Below are 21910 nucleotides of genomic sequence, written 5' to 3' on the forward strand. Positions count from 1 at the left end.
ATCAGCTGCCTCAGAGCACAACTGGTCCTTGTTTGGGAACACACACACCAGAGCACGCAACAGGCTGACCAATACAAGGGTTGAAAAATTGGCCCATCCGGGCAAATTTGAGTATTTTTGAGCCTGACAACGAGCCATCCTCAACAAGGTTTGAAAGTGACAGTGAAGATGAGGCCTCATAGTCTGATGTTCAAAAGGTGGACATTGAGGAGGTCCAGGGAGAAGACATGGAAGCCTGAGAGGAAGACAACCAAAGCTGTAGTTTGTAGACTATCATTTTAAAGTTGTATGTTTAAAACGTTTTTGGGAGATGCGATGGATCATTGGGGATCATTCGATATTCCCTTTCTTTTGTTGTTCAGTGAAATCATCCCATCTGAAGAGTCAACTCATTTAATTAAAGTTCAATTCATAACTATTTATTTTAATTTTATTTCTATTGGTAGGACTTAATAATTTGTAATTATGTCTACTTATGATAAGGTAAAATGTTTATGTTTCTGTCTCCATATGATATGGTAAATATATCCAATGCAAAAAACATCTACATTTAAAAAGTATTAATATTAATTTGCATATATTTGCATTAATTACCGTATATTCTCGTTAATTCCCATATATTCCCGTTAAGTCCTACGGAAAGTTTCCACCTCTGAATATCCCCCAAAATGTGCAACCATACTCTTGACACCAACTTCTTGTGACTCTGAAGAAGTCCAAATATGGACACCGTACGTACAACTACAACCCTGACTGTTGATGTTGCTTCTTAACTTCTGGACTAAGGAGTACAAAACCAGTACATTTCAAAACATTGTGACAACTGTCAATCATCCCAGGATCCTCTTCTTTTAAGCCTAGACAATGTTAATTAACTAGACCTACAGTGCATGTCCCACATCCCTTATCCCATAATTAAGCCCTTACAGAGGCTAAAAGAGCACAACTTAACTTACTTCCACGTCAGAGGAACCTGTTCCCCTCGGCACACTGTGCTGCTGTGTAATGCTTTGTGAACTGTACACACACACACATATACGCACGTCATCTATAGGTATGTGCGTTGGGTTTTTCTAATGGGTACTGCCTGCTATATACCTTCACCTCATAGGAAGAACTTGTTCACCTCGGCACACTCCTGCTGCGCTTCATGAATTGTAAGCACAGGCACTCAGGCACACACAGATACACACACAAGCACACACACACTAACTCTCTACAGTATGTGCGCATGTGTTCTCTCTTGGGCCTTATGGTTTTGTCCTAGACATATATAGGTTTCCATGCCTATGATATGTTCATATGTCAAATAAACATGATGAACTCTTGTGCAATGTGAATAGTGAGTGAGCTGCTCTCACAATGTAAAGCAGGATGATTTGTGAGTACATTTTCCTCGTATAGAAATTACGGTCTCAATAAGAGCATGAAAACACCATTGTGTCAAAAATGGCCATTCCTACACGGGGAGATCAACCTATATACCTCAGTTAACCCTCGAGTTAATTTCAGTGGCCCCGTGGAAATCGAATTAGCATAATAAAAATATTCCCATCAAAATTCGTCAGTTTAAGATAGAGATCAGTTTTTTTGCATGGACTGCGCCTCAATCCACCGCATCTGCCAATTGCGGCCGTACGCATCTGCATTGGAAGGTGGCCGAGATACAGCGGTATTTGTCAGACCATGAGACATCCAGAAAATCGGTCTTCTCACAAAAACGTCTGTAGTGTCTGGACTGTTTGGCCTACACACTAATATGACCCCTCTATGGAAAGGTTTTGCTCTAGGATGCCCACAAGCCTCACATGACTCGCCCGGTACCAGTAAAAAAAGAAATGAATGGAAGTATATATGTAAGTAGTTAGTACCTAAAAAAAGGGGGTAAATATGTGTGAAAAAAATACAAATAGTTTCCTGATCTTTCTTATATCTCTAAAACTTACAGTTGAAGTCGGAAGTTTACATACACTTTATCCAAATACATTTAAACTCAGTTTTCACAACTCCTGACATTTAATCCTAGTAAAAATTCCCTGCCTTAGGTCAGTTAGGATCACCACTCTATTTAAGAATGTGAAATGTCATTAGTAGAGAGAATGATTTATTTCAGCTTTTGTTTGACATTCCCAGTGGGTCAGAAGTTTACATACACTCAATTAGTATTTGGTAGCATTGCCTTTAAATTGTTAAAAAGCCTCCCCCTTTTTCCTCTAAACATAACAATGGTCATTATGGCCAAACAGTTCTATTTTGTTTCATCAGACCAGAGGAAAAAGTACAATCTTTGTTTCCATGCGCAGTTGAAAACCGTAGTCTGGCTTTTACATGGCGATTTTGGAGCAGTGGCTTCTTCCTTGCTGAGCGGCCTTTCAGGTTATGTCAATATAGGACTCGTTTTACTGTGGATATAGATACTTTTGTACCTGTTTCCTCCAGCATCTTCACAGGGTCCTTTGCTGTTGTTCTGGGATTAATTTGCACTTTCGCACCAAAGTACGTTCATCTCTAGGAGACAGACGGCTGTGGGGTCCCATGGTGTTTATACAAGCGTAATATTGTTTGTACAGATGAACGTGGTACCTTCAGACTTTTGGAAATTGCTCCCAAGGATGAACCAGACTTGAGGTCAACAATTTTTTTTCTGAGGTCTTGGCTGATTTCTTTTGATTTTCCCATGATGTCAAGCAAAGATCCACTCAGTTTGAAGGTAGGCCTTGAAATACATCCACAGGTACACCTCCAATTGACTCAAATGGTGTCAATTAGCCTATCAGAAGCTTCTAAAGCCATGACATCATTTTCTGGAATTTTCTAAGCTGTTTAAAGGCACAGTCAACTTCTGACCCACTGGAATTGTGATATAATGAATTATAAGTGAAATAATCTGTCTCTAAACAATTGTTGGAAAAATGACTTGTGTCATGCACAAAGTAGATGCCCTAACCGACTTACCAAAACTATAGTTTGTTAACAAGACATTTGTGGAGTGGTTGAAAAACGAGTTTTAATGACTCCAACCTAAGTGTATGTAAACTTCCGACTTCAACTGTAACTATCTGTTTTTCTATGAATTAGTCTGTTATTCATTCATCTGTTCTTTTTTGGGGGATACCTAAAGGGGTCCTAAAATTCTAAATCAAATAGCTGAATGATCCTTGGTATGACCGTCATAAAACAATTCTCCCCAGCTTAGACTCTACAGGGTTAACGACATCGCTCAAGCCTCCATTTGCACATACTAGCAGCCCAGCAGTGGCCGTTCACAGTGACGCAGAGTCACCGACCCCGTACGCCAAACTCCAATTACCTCGCTGTGTTTTATCAAAGATGCCGCTTGATTAGTCCACTGTCGGCGGCAGCATTGGCTGCATCTCTTACAAATGCTCACAATGGCTGCCTCGCCCACTAATTCCCAGAAATGTCACTTCAATTTCACACAGCTCCTTATTGGCCTATTTGTGCTAAATAACATGTATTTTAACTAGAACTGAGCTTTTCCCTCATCCATTAATCTCCTTCTGTAAAAGTCTCTCTTTCTCACACACACACACACACACACACACACACACACACACACACACACACACACACACACACACACACACACACACACACACACACACACACACACACACACACACACACACACACACACACACCTAAAGTCTCTGGCTCCATTTAGATAGCAAACCACCGTCTGTCCCTGCGTGACCCCCGTGTATTTCTACCACCGGTCAGAGTGGATGGCATGTAATTCACTTTTACAATCACTTCACCAAAGGGGGATGAAGCATTTAATGAAGAAGCAGTGACTCATAAAAGTAGGCTATTCGGCAGCCGATAAGTCTGGAGACTGAGGGGAGAGTTCAGTGGCTAAAAAAGCGTCTTGTAGTCATAGCCGTCACTCACACAATCGCTATGTTCCCCCTGTGACGCTGCCACTGTTAAACAGTAGAGCTCTTTGACATTTGAGGTAGGCCGGGATATGGCGAAGACACTGTGATTTCATTGGTCAGGTCATTACAACACAGTGATTTCATTGGTCACTTCATTAGGACACTGTGATTTCATTGGTCACATTGCTAAGCACTTTGCCAATCCTGTCGGTGCTACTTAACAGTAATGTTTAGGCGGCATGTTACATCCAAGCTGTCTGCCCTGAGCCAACAGCGGAACATTAAAACCATTCAGAAAGATCAAAGAGGTGATCAAAGAAATGTTGTACAGAAAATGTAGACCTGGAGCCATTGCCTTTGAGGCACAGACAGCTAGTTCCTTAGCATATGTATCCCTCATTCCCATGCCTTACCTTAAAATAGTATGTGATCCAGTTGGAAAACTTATTGAAATGCCTTCACAAAGTATTACTCACAGTGGCAAGAAAAAGTATGTGAACCCTTTGGAATTATCTGGATTTCTGCATGAATTGGTCATAAAATTAGATCTGATCTTCATCTAACACACAAACACAGTGTGCCTAAACTAATAACGCACAAATTATTGTATTTCTGTCTATATTGAATACATAATTTAAACATTCACAGCGTAGGTTGGAAAAAGTATGGGAACCCCTAGGCTAATGACTTCTCCAAATGCTAAATGGAGTCAGGAGTCAGCTAACCTGGAGTACAATCATTGAGACGAGATTGGAGATGTTGATTAGAGCTGCCCTGCCCTATAAAAAACACTCACAAAATGTTTGTTTGCTATTCACAAGAAGCATTGCCTGATGTGAACCATGCCTCGAACAAAAGAGATCTCAGAAGACCCAAGATTAAGAATTGTTGACTTGCATAAAGCTGGAAAGGTTTACAAAAGTATCTCTAAAAGCCTTGATGTTCATCAGTCCACTGTAAGACAAATTGTCGATAAATGGAGAAAGTTCAGCACTGTTGCTACTCTCCCTAGGAGTGGCCGTCCTGCAAAGATGACTGCAAGAGCACAGCGCAGAATGCTCAATGAGGTTAAGAAGAATCTTAGAGTGTCAGCTAAAGACTTAAAGAAATCTCTGGAACATTCTAAAATCTCTGTTGACGAGTCTACGATACATAAAACACAAAACAAGAATAGTGTTCAAGGGAGGACACCAAGGAAGAAGCCACTGCTGTCTAAAAAAACATTGCTGCACATCTGAAGTTCGCAAAAGAGCATCTGGATGTTCCATAGCGCTACTGGCAAAATATTCTGTGGACAAATTAAACTAAAGTTGAGTTGTGGAAGGAAGGAAGGAACACACAACAACATCAAGACCAACTGCAACGTATGGTGAAGGGAGCATCATGGTTTGGACCTGCTTTGCTGCCTCAGGGCCTGGACAGCTTGCTATCATCGACGGAAAAATGAATTCCCAAGTTTATCAGGACATTTTGCAGGAGAATGTAAGGCTATCTGTCCTCCAATTGAAGCTCAACAGAAGTTGGGTGATACAACAGGACAACGACCCAAAACACAGAAGTAAATCAACAACAGAATGGCTTCAACAGAAGAAATATGCCTTCTGGAGTGGCCCAGTCAGAGTCCTAACCTCAACCCGATTGAGATGCTGTGGCATGACGTCAAGAGAGTGGTTCACACCAGACATCCCAAGAATATTGCTGAACTGAAACAGTTTTGTTAAGAAGAATGGTCCAAAATTTCTCCTGACCATTGTGCAAGTCTGATCCGCAACTACAGAAAACCTTTAGTTGAGGTTATTGCTGCCAAAGTAGGGTCAACCAGTTATTAAAACCAAGGGTTCACAAACTTTTCCCACCCTGCACTGTGAATGTTTCCACAGTGTGTTCAATAAAGACATGAAAAAGTATAATTGTTTGTGTGTTATTAGTTTAAGCAGACTGTGTTTGTCTATTGTTGTGACTTAGATCAGATCAAATTGTATGACTAATTATGCAGAAGTCCAGGTAATTCCAAAGGGTTCACATACTTTTTCTTGCCACTGTATATGCAAGAGGCCATATTTAGACACAGATTCACAATATGAATAAATGCTGATCACAACCAGAGAGAAGTAGAGAGGTAGAGAGAATGAGAAGGAAAGAGTGAGAGAGCTGCTGAGCTGTATTGGGTTGTGCTGCTGTACCTTGTCAGCTCCAGGAGTTGGGGTCACTGCTAGCTGGGGTTCTGGGGCTTTTCTCACCGCCTCAGCGAAGGACACACCTGATTCAGCAACAAGTCCTGGCAAACAAAAAGTGGATTCAGTTTACCAAAAAACATCAAATACCACCGTGTAAAAAGTTAGTCAAATGGCAACCAATCGTTGAAAAGGGGTACATCACAATACAATGTGTATCACCTAGGTAAAAAAAACCTATGGCAAAGAATTGCTGAAAATGGGTACATAATAGATACTGTATTTATCCGTTGGGTATTAAACATGTAATACTAATGTGGCAAAGAAGGGGGTCGAGTGATAAATGGCAGATATGTGAGAGCAGAACTAATAAACAGGCTCTGGCCTCTCACTAAAATGGCCACCCCGATCAGAACTACGGATCACTAAATGGCCGACTGCCAAAACTACAATTCCCAGAAGCAAGGGGAATGCTCAGAAGGTGGGGCCGACCCACAGATAAGGGGTCAAGACAAACCAGGAAGAGAGAGAGAGGGGGGGCTGGAAGGATCTGTGAACCATAGAGAAAGAGACGATATATATATCATCTGGATTTACCGTGTATGAGCTAGACTGTTTGGACTTACCTGTTGGCGTTTGGACCTGGACCTAACGAGAACCCGATTTGTGTACCGAACCCTGCTATCCCTTAACCTCACCTGCGGCCTGCGTGGACCAGGACAGAGAAGCAAACACACAGGTACTGTCCCGTTCGAAAGTCCTCTCATTCTTCGGGTGATTTTGGTGACAGTTTCCCGCTTAATTTGTGACAAATTCTCCTTATCTTGAAGAGGTTTGTCACACGTGGTGGAGAATGCGGGCATATGGACTAACCATACCGCTGGTTAGGTAGAGGGAAAAAAATGTTCAGTTAGCACTCCAAAGGGGAGTCAGGCTTTTTTTTGTGGCTTTGTTTGGTTAGGACAGATTGCTCGGGGAAAATGAGTATGGAGGGAGCCATACAGGCCCTGTTACAAGCGGTGGCCGCCCAACAAGAGGCAACTAGAGCTCAACAAATAGCTCACCAGGATAAAATGCGAATGTATCAGGACACATTACAGGTCCAGCACCACACCAACCAGCTGCTCAGAGAGGAACAAGAGAGAAACACCTGGGAGTTTAGAGAAGGCCAAAAGGGAATAGCGGACCAAATTGGGGCTCAGTTACCAGCTGCAAATACCCAAAGGAGGGACGGCCCAAAACCAGGATCCAACCCTGCAGCAAGCCAGAGCAGATGTGCAGGTCATAGATGGTACTCCCATAAATGTTGGGACGATGCCTAATAGTTTTCCCCACTTCATCATGAAAAAGGGTTTGGTGTACAGAGTGTCAAAAATAGGGGTTGATGTGGTGGAACAGTTGTTGGTGCCAACCCGGTACCAGAGGACAGTACTGGATCTAGCTCATGGGCACATTCTGGGTGGATAACTTGGTATCGATAAAACCTGAGACCGGATTGTAAGGAGGTTTTACTGGCCAGGAATACAGGCTGAAGTGGCTTGGCATTGTGGAGAGTGCCCGGAGTGCCAGTTACCAGCTCCCCGACCAGCTGTTAGAAGCCCGCTAGCGCCTTTCCCAATAATCGAAACGCCATTTGAGAGGATAGCAATGGATATAGTGGGCCCACTACCCAAATCCGCCAGAAGGCACCAATACATTCTGGTCATTCTAGATTATGCCACTCACTACCCAGAAGCCATTCCCCTTCGGACGATGGCTTCCAAAAATATTGCCATGGAATTAGTGCTCCTGTTCACCAGGGTAGGGGTTCCAAAGGAGATCCTTACTGACCAGGGAACCCCCTTTATGTCCCGCCTTATGGCAGACCTTTGTAAATTGTGGCAGATGAAACAGTTGAGGACATCGGTTTACCATCCTCAGACGGACAGGCTAGTTGAGAGATTCAACTGCACCCTGAAGTCAATGCTCAGGAAGGTAATCGATAAGGATGGGAAAAACTAGGATTGCATGTTGGCGTATCTGATGTTTGCCATTAAGAGAGGTTCCCCAAGCCTTGCTGGGGTTTTCCCATTTTGAGCTGGTATATGGGAGGCACCCCCAGGGAATCTTAGACATCGCCCGGGAAACCTGGGAGCACCAATCCACCCCGTATACTAGTGTTATAGAGCATGTCACGGCAAGGCAAGACCGGATAGCCACAGTCATGCCAATCGTCAGAGAGCACATGAGACAAGCACAAGAGACAAGCTTGGTCGCAAATGGGTCTTCCAAATGGACAATGACCTCAAGCATACTTCCAAAGTTGTGGCAAAATGGACAACAAAGTCAAGGTATTGGAGTTGGCATCCCAAAGCCCTGACCTCAATCCTATAGAAGATTAGTGGGCAGAACTGAAAAAGCGTGTGCGAGCAAGGAGGCCTACAAACCTGACTCAGTTACAACAGCTCTGTCAGGATGAATGGGCCAAAATTCACACAACTTTTTGTTGGAAGCTTGTGGAAGGCTGAAATGTTTGACCCAAGTTAAACAATTTACAGGTAATGCTACCAAATACTAATTGAGTGTATGTAAACTTAAATGTATTTGGCTAAGGTGTATGTAAACTTCCGACTTCAACTGTATATACAGTGAATTTTATAAGTGAAATAATCTGCCTGTAAACAATTGTTGGAAAAATGACTTGTGTCATGCACAAAGTAGATGACCTAACCGACTTGCCAAAACTATAGTTTGCTAACAAGAAATTTGTGGAGTGGTTGAAAAACGAGTTTTAATGATTCCAACCATTATAGTGTATGTAAACTCCCGATTTCAACTGTATGTACAGTACCAGTCAAAAGTTTGGACACACCTACTCATTCAAGGGTTTTTCTTTATTTCTAAATGTTCTACATTGTAGAATAATAGTGAAGACATCAAAACTATGAAATAACACATATGGAATCATGTATTAACCAAAACAGTGTTGCCACATATGCTGAGCACTTGTTGGCTGCTTTTCTTTCACTCTGTGGTCCAACACATCCAAAACCACCGCTCATGTATGTATATTGTGTGTGCTTGTTTGTGTGTGTGTGTGTGTAATCGTATGTATGGAAACATTTATTCTAGGAGGTGGGATATATTGCATGCACATCCGAAAAATGAGAATTACATTTCAAGTGCCAAAGTAAAAACAGATAGTGTCACACCCGGATCAATTTCACATGTCCTCGTTATTGTCTCCACCCCCTCCAGGTGTCGCTTGTTTTCCCCATTGTATTTATCCCTGTGTTTCCTTTCTCTCTGTGCCAGTTTGTCTTGTATGTTAGTCAAGTCATCCAGCGTGTTTTTCCCGTACTCCTTTTACTATTCTCTTTTTGATAGTCCTCCTGGTTTTGACCCCTGCCTGACTCTAGACTTCTTTCTGCCTGATCATCCTGCCTGCCCTGACCTTGATTCTGCCTGCCCTTCGGTACCTTTTAAACTCTGAACTGGTTTTGACCCTTTTGCCTGTCCACAACAAGTCTCTTGCTAATCCCTATTGGATTAATAAATATTGTAAGACTCCAACCATCTGCATCTGGTTCTCGCCTTGTGTCATGATAGATAGCTTCGTATAAATGCTAAAACATCAATAGGGAATCATCAAGGAAAAGGTTAGGTCGCTTCAACCACATGTCATTTTATTAATATTTGTTGCCTATATTTAACGAGGCAAGTCAACTAAGAACAAATTCTTATTTACAATGATGGCCTACCAAGAGGCAAAAGGCCTCCTGCGGTGACAGGGGCTTTTTATTAAAAATGTAAATGTTGAACCAAAAACAGATCACGACACGAGACACACTACATAAAGAGAGACCTAAGACAACAACACAGCATGGTAGCAACACAACATGACAAAAACACGGTAGTGACACTACATGTCAGCAGCACAATATGGTAGCAGCACAAACATTGTTAGGCACAGACAACAGCACAAAGGGCAAGAAGGTAGAGACAACAATACATCAGGCGAAGCAGCCACAACTGTCAGTAAGAGTGTCCATGATTGAGTCTTTGAATGTAGAGATGGAGATAAAACTGTCCAGTTTTAGTGCTTTGTGCAGCTCGTTCTAGTCGCTAGGAGCCGCGAACTGAAAAGAGAAGCGACCCAGGGATGTGTGTGCTTTCGGGACCTTTAACAGAATGTGACTGGCAGAACAGGTGTATGTAGAGGATGAGGGCTGCAATAGGTATCTCAGACAGGGAGGAGTGAGGCCTAAGAGGGTCTTATAAATAAACATCAACCAGTGGGTCTTGCGCCGAGTATACAGAGATGACCAGTTTACAGAGGAGTATAGAGTGCAGTGATGTGTCCTATAAGGAGCATTGGTGGCAAATCTAATGGCAGAATGGTAAAGAACATCTAGCTCTTCGAGAGCACCCTTACCTACCGATCTATGAATTACGTCTCCTTAATCTAGCATGGGTAGGATGGTCATCTGAATCAGGGTTTGTTTGGCAGCTGGGGTGAAAGAGAAGAGATTATGTTGGAGGAAACCAAGTCTAGATTGAACTTTAGCCTGCAGCTTGGATATGTGCTGAGAGAAATACAGTGTACTAGTTATACTCCCAAGTACTTGTATAAGGTGACTGACTACCTCAAGCTCTAAACCCTCAGAGGTAGTAATCACAACGGTGGGGAGAGGGGGGCATTCTTCTTACCGAACCACATGACCTTTATTTTGTAGGGCAGAGAAAGATTGTTGGACACTAAGAAAGCTTTGTTGTAGAGAGTTTAACACAAGCTTGTAATATGATTGCAAGCTCAGTGTTTCTGAAGAACACTGTGTGAAGAGAAGCTGTATAGTGTTTAAGCTCAGTGTTTCTGAAGAACACTGTGTGAAGAGAAGCTGTATAGTGTTTAAGCTCAGTGTTTCTGAAGAACATTGTGAAGAGAAGCTGTAAAGTGTTTATGAAGGACACTGAAGAGAAGCTGTAAAGTGTTTATGAAGGACACTGAAGAGAAGCTGTAAAGTGTTTAAGCTCAGTGTTTCTGAAGGACACTGAAGAGAAGCTGTATAGTGTTTAAGCTCAGTGTTTCTGAAGGACACTGAAGAGAAGCTGTAAAGTGTTTATGAAGGACACTGAAGAGAAGCTGTAAAGTGTTTAAGCTCAGTGTTTCTGAAGGACACTGAAGAGAAGCTGTATAGTGTTTAAGCTCAGTGTTTCTGAAGGACACTGAAGAGAAGCTGTATAGTGTTTAAGCTCAGTGTTTCTGAAGGACACTGAAGAGAAGCTGTAAAGTGTTTAAGCTCAGTGTTTCTGAAGGACACTGAAGAGAAGCTGTAAAGTGTTTAAGCTCAGTGTTTCTGAAGGATGCTGTGTGAAGAAGCGTTAGTGTTTTTTGTTTGTTGTTTTTTAACCTTTATTTAACTAGGCAAGTCAGTTAAGAACAAATTCTTATTTACAATGACGGTCTACCCCGGCCAAACCCTAACCCGGACGACGCTGGGCCAATTGTGCGCTGCCCTTTGGGATTCCCAATCACGGACGATTGTGATACAGCATGGAATCGAACCAGGGTCTGTAGTGATGCCTCTAGCACTAAGATGCAGTGCCTTAGACCGCTGCGCCACTCGGGAGCCCAAGCTCAGTGTTTAAGCTCAGTGTTTCTGAAGGACACTGTTTGAAGAGAAGCTGTATAGTTAGTGTTTAAGTTCAGTGTTCCTGAAGGACACTGTGAAGAGAAGAAGCTCTATAGTTAGTGTTTAAGTTCAGTGAAGGTGTAAGGAAGAAAGGCTTCGGGTCTAAATTGGTCACGATGTCAGCGGTCGCTTGCGTAAGACATTACGGCACCGCTGACCTTTTCTGCAGGAGTCGAATAGCTTGTCTCTACGATATCTGTTGACTCTGAATGCTCTTGACATTTGACGCCAGGTTATTGGGTGCAGGGATATTGTTTTAACGTATCGGGGTCTAGGCTCTGTAGAACAATGCCACAATCACTGTGGCTTTCCAGACTCAATTTATTTTCGCTTCCATCATTGAAACTGACATTTTCAGCTCAGATCTGACAACGCAATCTCCAAATAATATGTCACTTATGAAAGTAAAAACACCAAATACGTAAGTCAAATATGTTGACGTTTGTAGTTAAGTAAGGAAGGCAAGATGGAAGTATTGCTGTGGTGTATTTTATGGGACATTGTATGCATCATACATATATAGCAATATTCTACATCAGTTAGTTTACATGATTCAACATGGATGGCTAAGTGGGTCAATGAAAATTGGGGAGAATGCTTCGTTAAGTCAATATTTATGTTGCAAGTCACATGACATTTATGCAAGAATTATGAAGGCCTGCTGTGCTTAAGTGCTACTTATCCAAGCCCCAGACCCAGTTCACTCATAGGCTGGTAATCAAAAATCCATGTATTTACTTAGCTGTACCTAGTGAGCCATGGCTGAGAAACTGTGGCACGACATCCAACATTTGACTCAAGCTAAAACACGGCATAGAACAATTCCTTTCCCCGCTCGATAGGCTTCATTTGTGTGAGTTTGTGTGTGTGTGTGTGCGCACGCATGCACTCGCATGTGTTTCTGCCAAAAAAGACAGAGTGCTTCATTTCAACCGTCCCGAAGACGAGGAGGCAATTGGTCTTGGCAGACTTATTGAATGAAGTCAGGTTCCATCCGGGCTACATTTTAGAGACGTATTTATTGGTTTGTTTCTAAGCCTCAGTCCCTGGCGAAGAATCTAAAATGAGGCCAAAAAGCCCGGGCCTGTCAACAACATACAGGAACGGTCTCCCCTGTCACCCTAAAACATGACAGAAATACTAATATTAATGAGATCACTCAGCATAGAAATTACACTGGAGAAGCACATTACCCCCCCCCAACCTGCTCGACCCAACCCTTCTCCCCCAGATTCAGCCCCCCCACCCCCGCCCTGCTTCCCGCCTCTGGAATATAATAAACAATGACAAGCGATTCAAACTGAGCACTGCATGTAATGAAAATGGACTTTGGTTGTCGTCGTAGGACCTAGAACAGGGTCTCTTTCTCTGTTCCCCCCCAGACCATGTATTGCGTCGCGCAGGGCCTGGTGTTTCCGAAGTGGGGGAGGGGAGGAGACACTTCATTCTTTATTGTTTAATTAACAGTGTAAAGAGATGAGCTCTCGTCAACATCATCTCCGCAGGCATTCTTTTTTTATGAGCAACTTATGACAAGATCTAATGATTAGACTGGTGGTGAAGCAAAAGGCCTGATTAATCAAACACATGCCGTACATCTCTCAGGCTTTGTTATACTGTTTTGTCTCTCTGCCTCTAAGCTACTCATAAGTCATATCTTCCTCCCTCATTCATAATCTTTATATAGAGTATCGCTAATGAGGAGATTCAAGCCTTCAGTGCTGAATTGTTTCGTGTTTTGGCCATTGTAACACGAGCTAGATCTTTGAGCAGTGTTGTAATTGCCTCACACTGTGGATTGGTACATTGAAACCACACCTGGGTTCAGATGGTATTCACTTTCTTTTGTACTTTAGCTGCGCTTGATTAAGCTTGCCTGGCATGACCGAACCAATGGAATCATCTTAAAAGTGCAAACCCTGCCCATCCGACACTCTAGGCAGACTCAATCAAAGACTCAATCAAAAACTCAAAGTAGAAAGAGGAGGAAGGGAAGCGCTACTAAGGCACACAATAGTACATTTTGGTAGACAGAAGGTGCTCTTTGGTAGAAGGGGTAAATTGGTCATCAAAAAGAAAGGAGGACCAAGGCACTCTTCATATAATTAATTAAAATGCCTTTATTAGTATGGCATGTTCAATAGAAACAAAGTTTTAAAAAATCCGACGCGTTTCGGCTGCATGGCCTTCGTCAGGGAGTACAAAAAAAGAATACAATGTCCTCTTTTGAACAAAAAACTCAAAGTATTGGAAAAAACGAATAATAATACAACCCATCCAAGTCTGGTTGAAACATTATTAGGTTTTCATTAAGTATAATTGATGATCTATGTGAATGCTCTGAGAAAAACACACTCACACAATGGAAGGGAAAACAACCAAGCGGATGGATTCCACTTGCGAGTTTTGACTTCCATTAAAAGGTATTCGAGGCGCATAAGCAGTGTTTATGGAAACCGGGAAAACATTGGTAAAAGGTGAGACCGCAAAACAAGTATGCATAATAAAATAACAATTAAAGCCTAATTTAAGAGTGCTAATCTCTAAAAAACCATCAATTCAATACCATTTATTAAATGCTAAGACATTAAATTCCTCTTGCTGACAGTTAAATGCTGTGACCAACTAAGTGTTGACTGTCCTTTCTCTTTCCTGCTGTGGGTTTGAACTTTTGGGAATATTCCATTGGGTCCATTTCCTCAGGTGAACTCAATCAAGCACAGCTAGTATATTTGAAACAACAAATATTATTTGAACCCAGGTCTGCTACTGTACATATATTCGATTTTGGGGGAGGAAATACCATTTCATCTTTATGATAATGGGGCTTTGAGAGCCAATCGATCTCATTGATCAAACTTCCAGATGACAAAATTCATGCCCAAAAATCCCCATGAATCAGACTAATCAATTGATTATTATGACAAAACATGTCAGCTGCACAAACATAATATCAATCCAAATATTCAATGAAATTCACACATTTGTCTTACTGTTTGAATGCAGCTTCTATGATATAGCCCTGCCTAGTGTTTGAAATGCCAAAAATGTTTATTTTACACTAAGAGGCAAAGACTTCTTCAGATTATTTGATGCTGCAAAAAAATCTGCTCTTAGAATTATCAACCGCTTGATCTTTTCTGTCTGCCGGTTCCATGCTGGCTTAAGCCTTTGAAGTGTCAAAGTTCAAGAGAATTCACTGAGGAAAATGTTTTAATTTGTCTAATTTAGTACACTTCCAGATGAACATGTGAGTGAATTACTGGACATCCTTTTAATGGCGAAACCAGCATAAACATATCCAACATGGGTGTCCTCTAAACTCCATCAGATGGAGGAATCGGCTGAACACAAAAGAATGCTAATATACCAAAGGAACAAAGTAGGCAGGAAATGATATTGAATAACAGCATGAGTCACTCTGTACATGTATCTCCATAAGGGTTCATATAGCAGCGTTCTTCAACTCCGGTCCTGGAGAGCTACTGCAAGCGCAGTCTTTTGTTCTAGCCCTGCAGTAACACCAGCTGAATCCGCTATTATGGTTTAGACCAAAGACCAAGATTAGTTGATGATTTAAAGCAGGGGTATTGGTGCTGGGCTGGAACAAAAACCTGCACACCCAGTATTGCAGCTCTCCGGGGCCAGCGTTGGAGAAACTCTGTTGTCTATGTCAGTCTTACTCACCCTGCAGGGCCCTGTAGCCACAACCTAGACAGGCAGAGTTGGCCACGTCAATGGTGTACACGGGAGCATCGAACACGTCAGATAGCACCTGAGTATGGAGAGAAGAAGAATGGGACCGCATGTTATTGGAAATGTTACTGTCTGCAAATGTTACATTGTATGAGTCACTGTCCGTAATATAGAAAGCAATGTCTAATGACACATACCTGAAATGAATTCTATGAAGAAAATACTGTTGATTGTATCTGTATTTACACAGGTTAGTGGTGGCTTAAATAAGATTTCTAAACACTGCAGAGAGGATAGAAGGCTATCATTTTCATCCATTTCACTTGAACAAGAAACGAAACAAAGGAACAAAAGAGCATACAGTTTCCTCATGGTTATTGTTTCCTGTTTTGAGGCCGATTGATTCCATTTCCACTCACTTAGAGTGTAAAACATACACAATTTTGCAGCGCTCTAATTTCATTACCTTGCCACTCATCAGGGAATAACCTTGTTAAGGCGTGAAGCGATACAACATTATGTTTTGTAATAAAAAAATAATTAGACGGCAAACAAAACATCTGTAGCGTCAACATATTTCTAACATGTAACAACATCATCACAGAGAGAATATGAATACATAACAAATGTCTGTTCCACAGGGGCTTGGCATGGCAACGCATTCTAATGGCTCCATTTCCAATACTGCATCATGTCAATATCATTGAAACTGAGCATGCCGCCCACAACACCCACACAAATATAGTGAAGGGACTGTAGCCAAGTGTCTTGCTTGAGGGGGAGCACATTGTAAATGCATGGGGCATGCTGGGCTGAGCACAACAAAGGGGCCATGAGAGCACACACACAGGGCCTAATGTATGGAGAGAGAGAGGTCAGCCGGGGTCGGCGTACATTTATAGCGAATCACAAGGCCTCAAACACAGCTGTGTGGCCCTGCAGGAGACATGGCAGTCAGATGGCATTAGCTTCACGCCGCGACCTGAGGACAGCACACATACTGTAATCAGCTACTGTGTGTGTGTGTGTGTGTGTGTGTGTGTGTGTGTGTGTGTGTGTGTGTGTGTGTGTTTTGATCCAAACCACACAGTAGCGACTTTGAAAAACAGGGGTTATAAATAAACCATTTGTAGGGGATAGAAAAAGCCAAAAAGAGAGTTTATAAAAACATGAGACGGTTATCAACACCACCAACCTGCAGAATGTCCTTGTTAGAAGAAGCCCCTCCGGTGGCCAGCACTCGAGTTCCTGGAACTGAAGAGAGAATTGTGACATCAGTGACACCGCTGATGAGACATTTATGACAGAGGTTTTGCTACTGCAGCAGTGAGTAATCGTTGACGTTTGACTGCATGTTGAGTTTAGAGGCAGAGAGAGAGGGAATGCGAGAGAAAGAGAGTTTATGAACATAAGCACTTGAAATACTACTGTCATGCATTTTTGTACTTTCTTATGCGACTTGAAATTGGCCTCTTTAAAGAGCTCTTCACAAGTGTCAAGAGAGAACTGAGAATACTGAAAAATATGAAACAATGTCCGCAACTGATATGCTCCCAACAGTGATTTATTTGTGAGATCAGAACATGGACAACATGGAGATTATAATGGGCCAATGGACCCTTCGCTTAGCCCCGACCCAGAATTTTGGCCAACCAATCGTAGAGCTCCAATGGATAGCAACTGTTGTCAAGTCCAACACCTCAGACAAGTTCAAGCTCATGTTTGAAACACATGAAAGCGTTTTCTTAATTATTTCTTTTTTAATGGCTAAATAATTGAACAGTGCATCCGGAGTACTTGCTACTGTGATTCCTAAAATGCAGAGCCTGTTGGGAGTATTTTCGAATCTGAAATTATACATTTGTTACATGGTTTGCTAGCTCAGACATTATCATTGACCATCAAACGTTGCTAAAGCTAGCTAGCTACTTAATATACGTTAGCTAGCTAAGTTAGCCATGTTATTAATACAACTCCCATCTGCTGTCGTCATCCGAAAAGGATTTGAGAGCACTAGTTTACTCCGAAAGTGGTTGTAGCTAGCTTTGACTACATACTGACACTGGCTAGCCACACTACAAACATAATTTTAGCAGGTTCCCGTGAAGCAATTCCAATGACAGTCCACCACAACATATCCAAGAGTTTCCTGATTTAGCTAGGGGTTGTCTGTGTTTAATTGTGTATTGTAACGACCCTGGGTTTATAAGAGCGGAAATCGACTCTGCCGCTTGAGCATGCTTTTGCGGCACAGTCGATAGCGCGCCGGACCTCGGGCTAGAAGGTCGAGGGTTCGAGACCTGCTCCCTGCCTGTTTCATTACATTGGTGTCAGAAGTGAACGGACCTTGCATCAACGACAGTGCGGACAGCTTGGCCGGTGAGCGCGTTCCTGTAAGACGTAGAGTCGCAAGCTGGCGTTCTTTGAAAGGAGGGAGTAGTGTATAACGACCCTGGGTTTATAAGCGCGGAAATCGACTCTGCCGCACGAGCATGCTTTTGCGGCACAGTCGATAGCGCTGGACTTCGGGCTAGAAGGTCGAGGGTTCGAGACCTGCTCCCTGCTTGTTTCATTACAGTATTAAAAACAGTTTGAGATCATTGTGAGTGGATTTTGCCAGTGGTTAGAAGGGTGACTTGTTCTCCTAGGTTGCAATAGTAACCCAAGGGGGGCTTAGCAAAGGGTCAATTGGAAGATAAGTATGATACTTTTAAGGAGATGAGAAACTACGTTGCCCCTCTATCGTCAATGGGCTGCGTGGTGCATTCTGGGTACACTCCGACAGGAGATCTCTCCAAGGAGTTAATTGGGACCTAGCACAAAAACACTACATGAGAACGAATTATGTGAACAAGAAGCTCAACCTTACATTAAGTAAAATAGCAGGTTTACTTGTAAGGATTACTTACTGCTGCGTAAGTACTCCTAACCTGCTACAAAAAAGTTACTTCAGCATTGCACCGTGAAAAGAGTAATTCCCTTCTTGACTCATAACCTGAATTTGAGAAAGTATTGCGTGACGATTAGCTTAGCAACCGCAGCATGACAACGTGATATGTGGAAACTGCTGGGCAGAGCGTTATACGTTTCTCCATACATTTCCCGCTGAGATTCTTATCTCCTCCGTTTCTAATATCTTTGCAGGAAGGTTCCATAGCCGGGTTGGTTGTTTAGCGGCAAAACAGAAGGGGTTGGCTTAGATTGTTGACAACATGTAAAGTATATTTCGTCTCCAAATGTTTATTGAAAACATAACTGTGCACAATGAGCAATTGTTGTCTCTCAAATACATTGTTATGTTGCTGGTATCAAGAACTAGCTGAAACGAGCCACCTAAGATTCCCCACATTGCAGCTTTTTGTCATTGTTGTTAGTTATCTGACCGTTCAGAATCATAACATCACACGGCTTTCAGCCCCAACGATGCGCGTTGTCAGCCAACCCATCTATAGGATCTGTATAGTTGACCCAGAGCCTCAAATAGACATTTCATCAATTGTTCCAGTCTATTGTTCCAGAGTCTAGAGTATTTCACTCGTGCATTGTGATCTTCTAATCTATACTAAATGAAAGAGAGAGTGCTAATTCAATACCAGTTCCAGCAAGATTCATCACAACAGGGTAGAAGGGTAGGTTCATTGCAATTGGAGTGAAAGTCTACAGACCTCCAGAAACTGAGTAAGAGATCCTTACTGGAGCATACTCCTCTGTCCAACAACATATAAAGACTTACTGGAGCATACTCCTCTGTTCAACAACATATAAAGACTTACTGGAGCATACTCCTCTGTCCAACAACATATAAAGACTTACTGGAGCATACTCCTCTGTCCAGCAACATATAAAGACTTACTGGAGCATACTCCTCTGTCCAGCAACATATAAAGACTTACTGGAGCATACTCCTCTGTCCAACAACATATAAAGACTTACTGGAGCATATTCCTCTGTCCAACAACATATAAAGACTTACTGGAGCATACTCCTCTGTCCAGCAACACATAAAGACTTACTGGAGCATACTCCTCTGTCCCACAACACATAAAGACTTACTGGAGCATGCTCTTCTGTCCAACAACATATAAAGACTTACTGGAGCATACTCATTGTCCAACAACATATAAAGACTTACTGGAGCATACTCCTCTGTCCAAGACATAAAGACTTACTGGAGCATGCTCTTCTGTCCAACAACATATAAAGACTTACTGGAGCATACTCCTTGTCCAACAACATATAAAGACTTACTGGAGCATACTCCTCTGTCCAGCAACATATAAAGACTTACTGGAGCATACTCCTTGTCCAACAACACATAAAGACTTACTGGAGCATACTCCTCTGTCCAACAACACAAAAAGACTTACTGGAGCATACTCCTCTGTCCAACAACACAAATACTTACTGGAGCATACTCCTCTGTCCAGCAACATATAAAGACTTACTGGAGCATACTCCTTTGTCCAGCAACATATAAAGACTTACTGGAGCATACTCCTTGTCCAACAACACATAAAGACTTACTGGAGCATACTCCTTTGTCCAACAACACATAAAGACTTACTGGAGCATACTCCTTTGTCCAACAACACATAAAGACTTACTGGAGCATACTCCTCTGTCCAGCAACATATAAAGACTTACTGGAGCATACTCCTCTGTCCAACACATGAAGACTTACTGGAGTATACTCCTCTGTCCAACACATGGAGACTTACTGGAGCATACTCCTCTGTCCAACACATGAAGACTTACTGGAGCATACTCCTCTGTCCAACACATGAAGACTTACTGGAGCATACTCCTCTGTCCAACACATGAAGACTTACTGGAGCATACTCCTCTGTCCAACACATGAAGACTTACTGGAGCATACTCCTCTGTCCAACACATGAAGACTTACTGGAGCATACTCCTCTGTCCAACACATGAAGACTTACTGGAGCATACTCCTCTGTCCAACACATGCAGACTTACTGGAGCATACTCCTCTGTCCAACACATGAAGACTTACTGGAGCATACTCCTCTGTCCAACACATGAAGACTTACTGGAGCATACTCCTTTGTCCAACACATGAAGACTTACTGGAGCATACTCCTCTGTCCAACAACATATAAAGACTTACTGGAGCATACTCCTCTGTCCAGCAACATATAAAGACTTACTGGAGCATACTCCTCTGTCCAACAACACATAACGACTTACTGGAGCATACTCCTCTGTCCCACAACACATAAAGACTTACTGGAGCATGCTCTTCTGTCCAACAACATATAAAGACTTACTGGAGCATACTCATTGTCCAACAACATATAAAGACTTACTGGAGCATACTCCTCTGTCCAAGACATAAAGACTTACTGGAGCATGCTCTTCTGTCCAACAACATATAAAGACTTACTGGAGCATACTCCTTGTCCAACAACATATAAAGACTTACTGGAGCATACTCCTTGTCCAACAACACATAAAGACTTACTGGAGCATACTCATTTGTCCAACAACACAAAAAGACTTACTGGAGCATACTCCTCTGTCCAACAACACAAATACTTACTGGAGCATACTCCTCTGTCCAGCAACATATAAAGACTTACTGGAGCATACTCCTTTGTCCAGCAACATATAAAGACTTACTGGAGCATACTCCTTGTCCAGCAACATATAAAGACTTACTGGAGCATACTCCTTGTCCAACAACACATAAAGACTTACTGGAGCATACTCCTTTGTCCAACAACACAAAGACTTACTGGAGCATACTCCTTTGTCCAACAACACATAAAGACTTACTGGAGCATACTCCTCTGTCCAGCAACATATAAAGACTTACTGGAGCATACTCCTCTGTCCAACACATGAAGACTTACTGGAGTATACTCCTCTGTCCAACACATGAAGACTTACTGGAGCATACTCCTCTGTCCAACACATGAAGACTTACTGGAGCATACTCCTCTGTCCAACACATGAAGACTTACTGGAGCATACTCCTCTGTCCAACACATGAAGACTTACTGGAGCATACTCCTCTGTCCAACACATGAAGACTTACTGGAGCATACTCCTCTGTCCAACACATGAAGACTTACTGGAGCATACTCCTCTGTCCAACACATGAAGACTAACTGGAGCATACTCCTCTGTCCAACACATGAAGACTTACTGGAGCATACTCCTCTGTCCAACACATGAAGACTTACTGGAGCATACTCCTCTGTCCAACACATGATGACTTACTGGAGCATACTCCTCTGTCCAACACATGATGACTTACTGGAGCATACTCCTCTGTCCAACACATGCAGACTTACTGGAGCATACTCCTCTGTCCAACACATGCAGACTTACTGGAGCATACTCCTCTGTCCAACACATGCAGACTTACTGGAGCATAATCCTCTGTCCAACACATGAAGACTTACTGGAGCATACTCCTCTGTCCAACACATGAAGACTTACTGGA

General features: G+C 42.4%; 1 protein-coding gene across 2 annotated transcripts in view; it reads right to left on the minus strand.

Annotated features, from left to right (window-relative positions):
* Nucleotides 1-21910, minus strand: part of xylb (xylulokinase homolog (H. influenzae)) — a 79913-nt gene that overhangs the window by 21665 nt on the left and 36338 nt on the right. For both annotated transcript variants that reach the window (XM_038997614.1, XM_038997615.1), the window contains 3 exons: nucleotides 16637-16695; nucleotides 15433-15520; nucleotides 6083-6177 (listed from right to left, as the gene is read on the minus strand). In XM_038997614.1, coding sequence (XP_038853542.1) covers nucleotides 6083-6177; nucleotides 15433-15520; nucleotides 16637-16695 — 242 coding nt within the window. The remainder of the gene's footprint in view (nucleotides 1-6082; nucleotides 6178-15432; nucleotides 15521-16636; nucleotides 16696-21910) is intronic.

This window comes from Salvelinus namaycush, chromosome 7, assembly GCF_016432855.1.
Source record: "Salvelinus namaycush isolate Seneca chromosome 7, SaNama_1.0, whole genome shotgun sequence".
In the NCBI taxonomy this organism is placed as follows: Eukaryota; Metazoa; Chordata; class Actinopteri; order Salmoniformes; family Salmonidae; genus Salvelinus; species Salvelinus namaycush.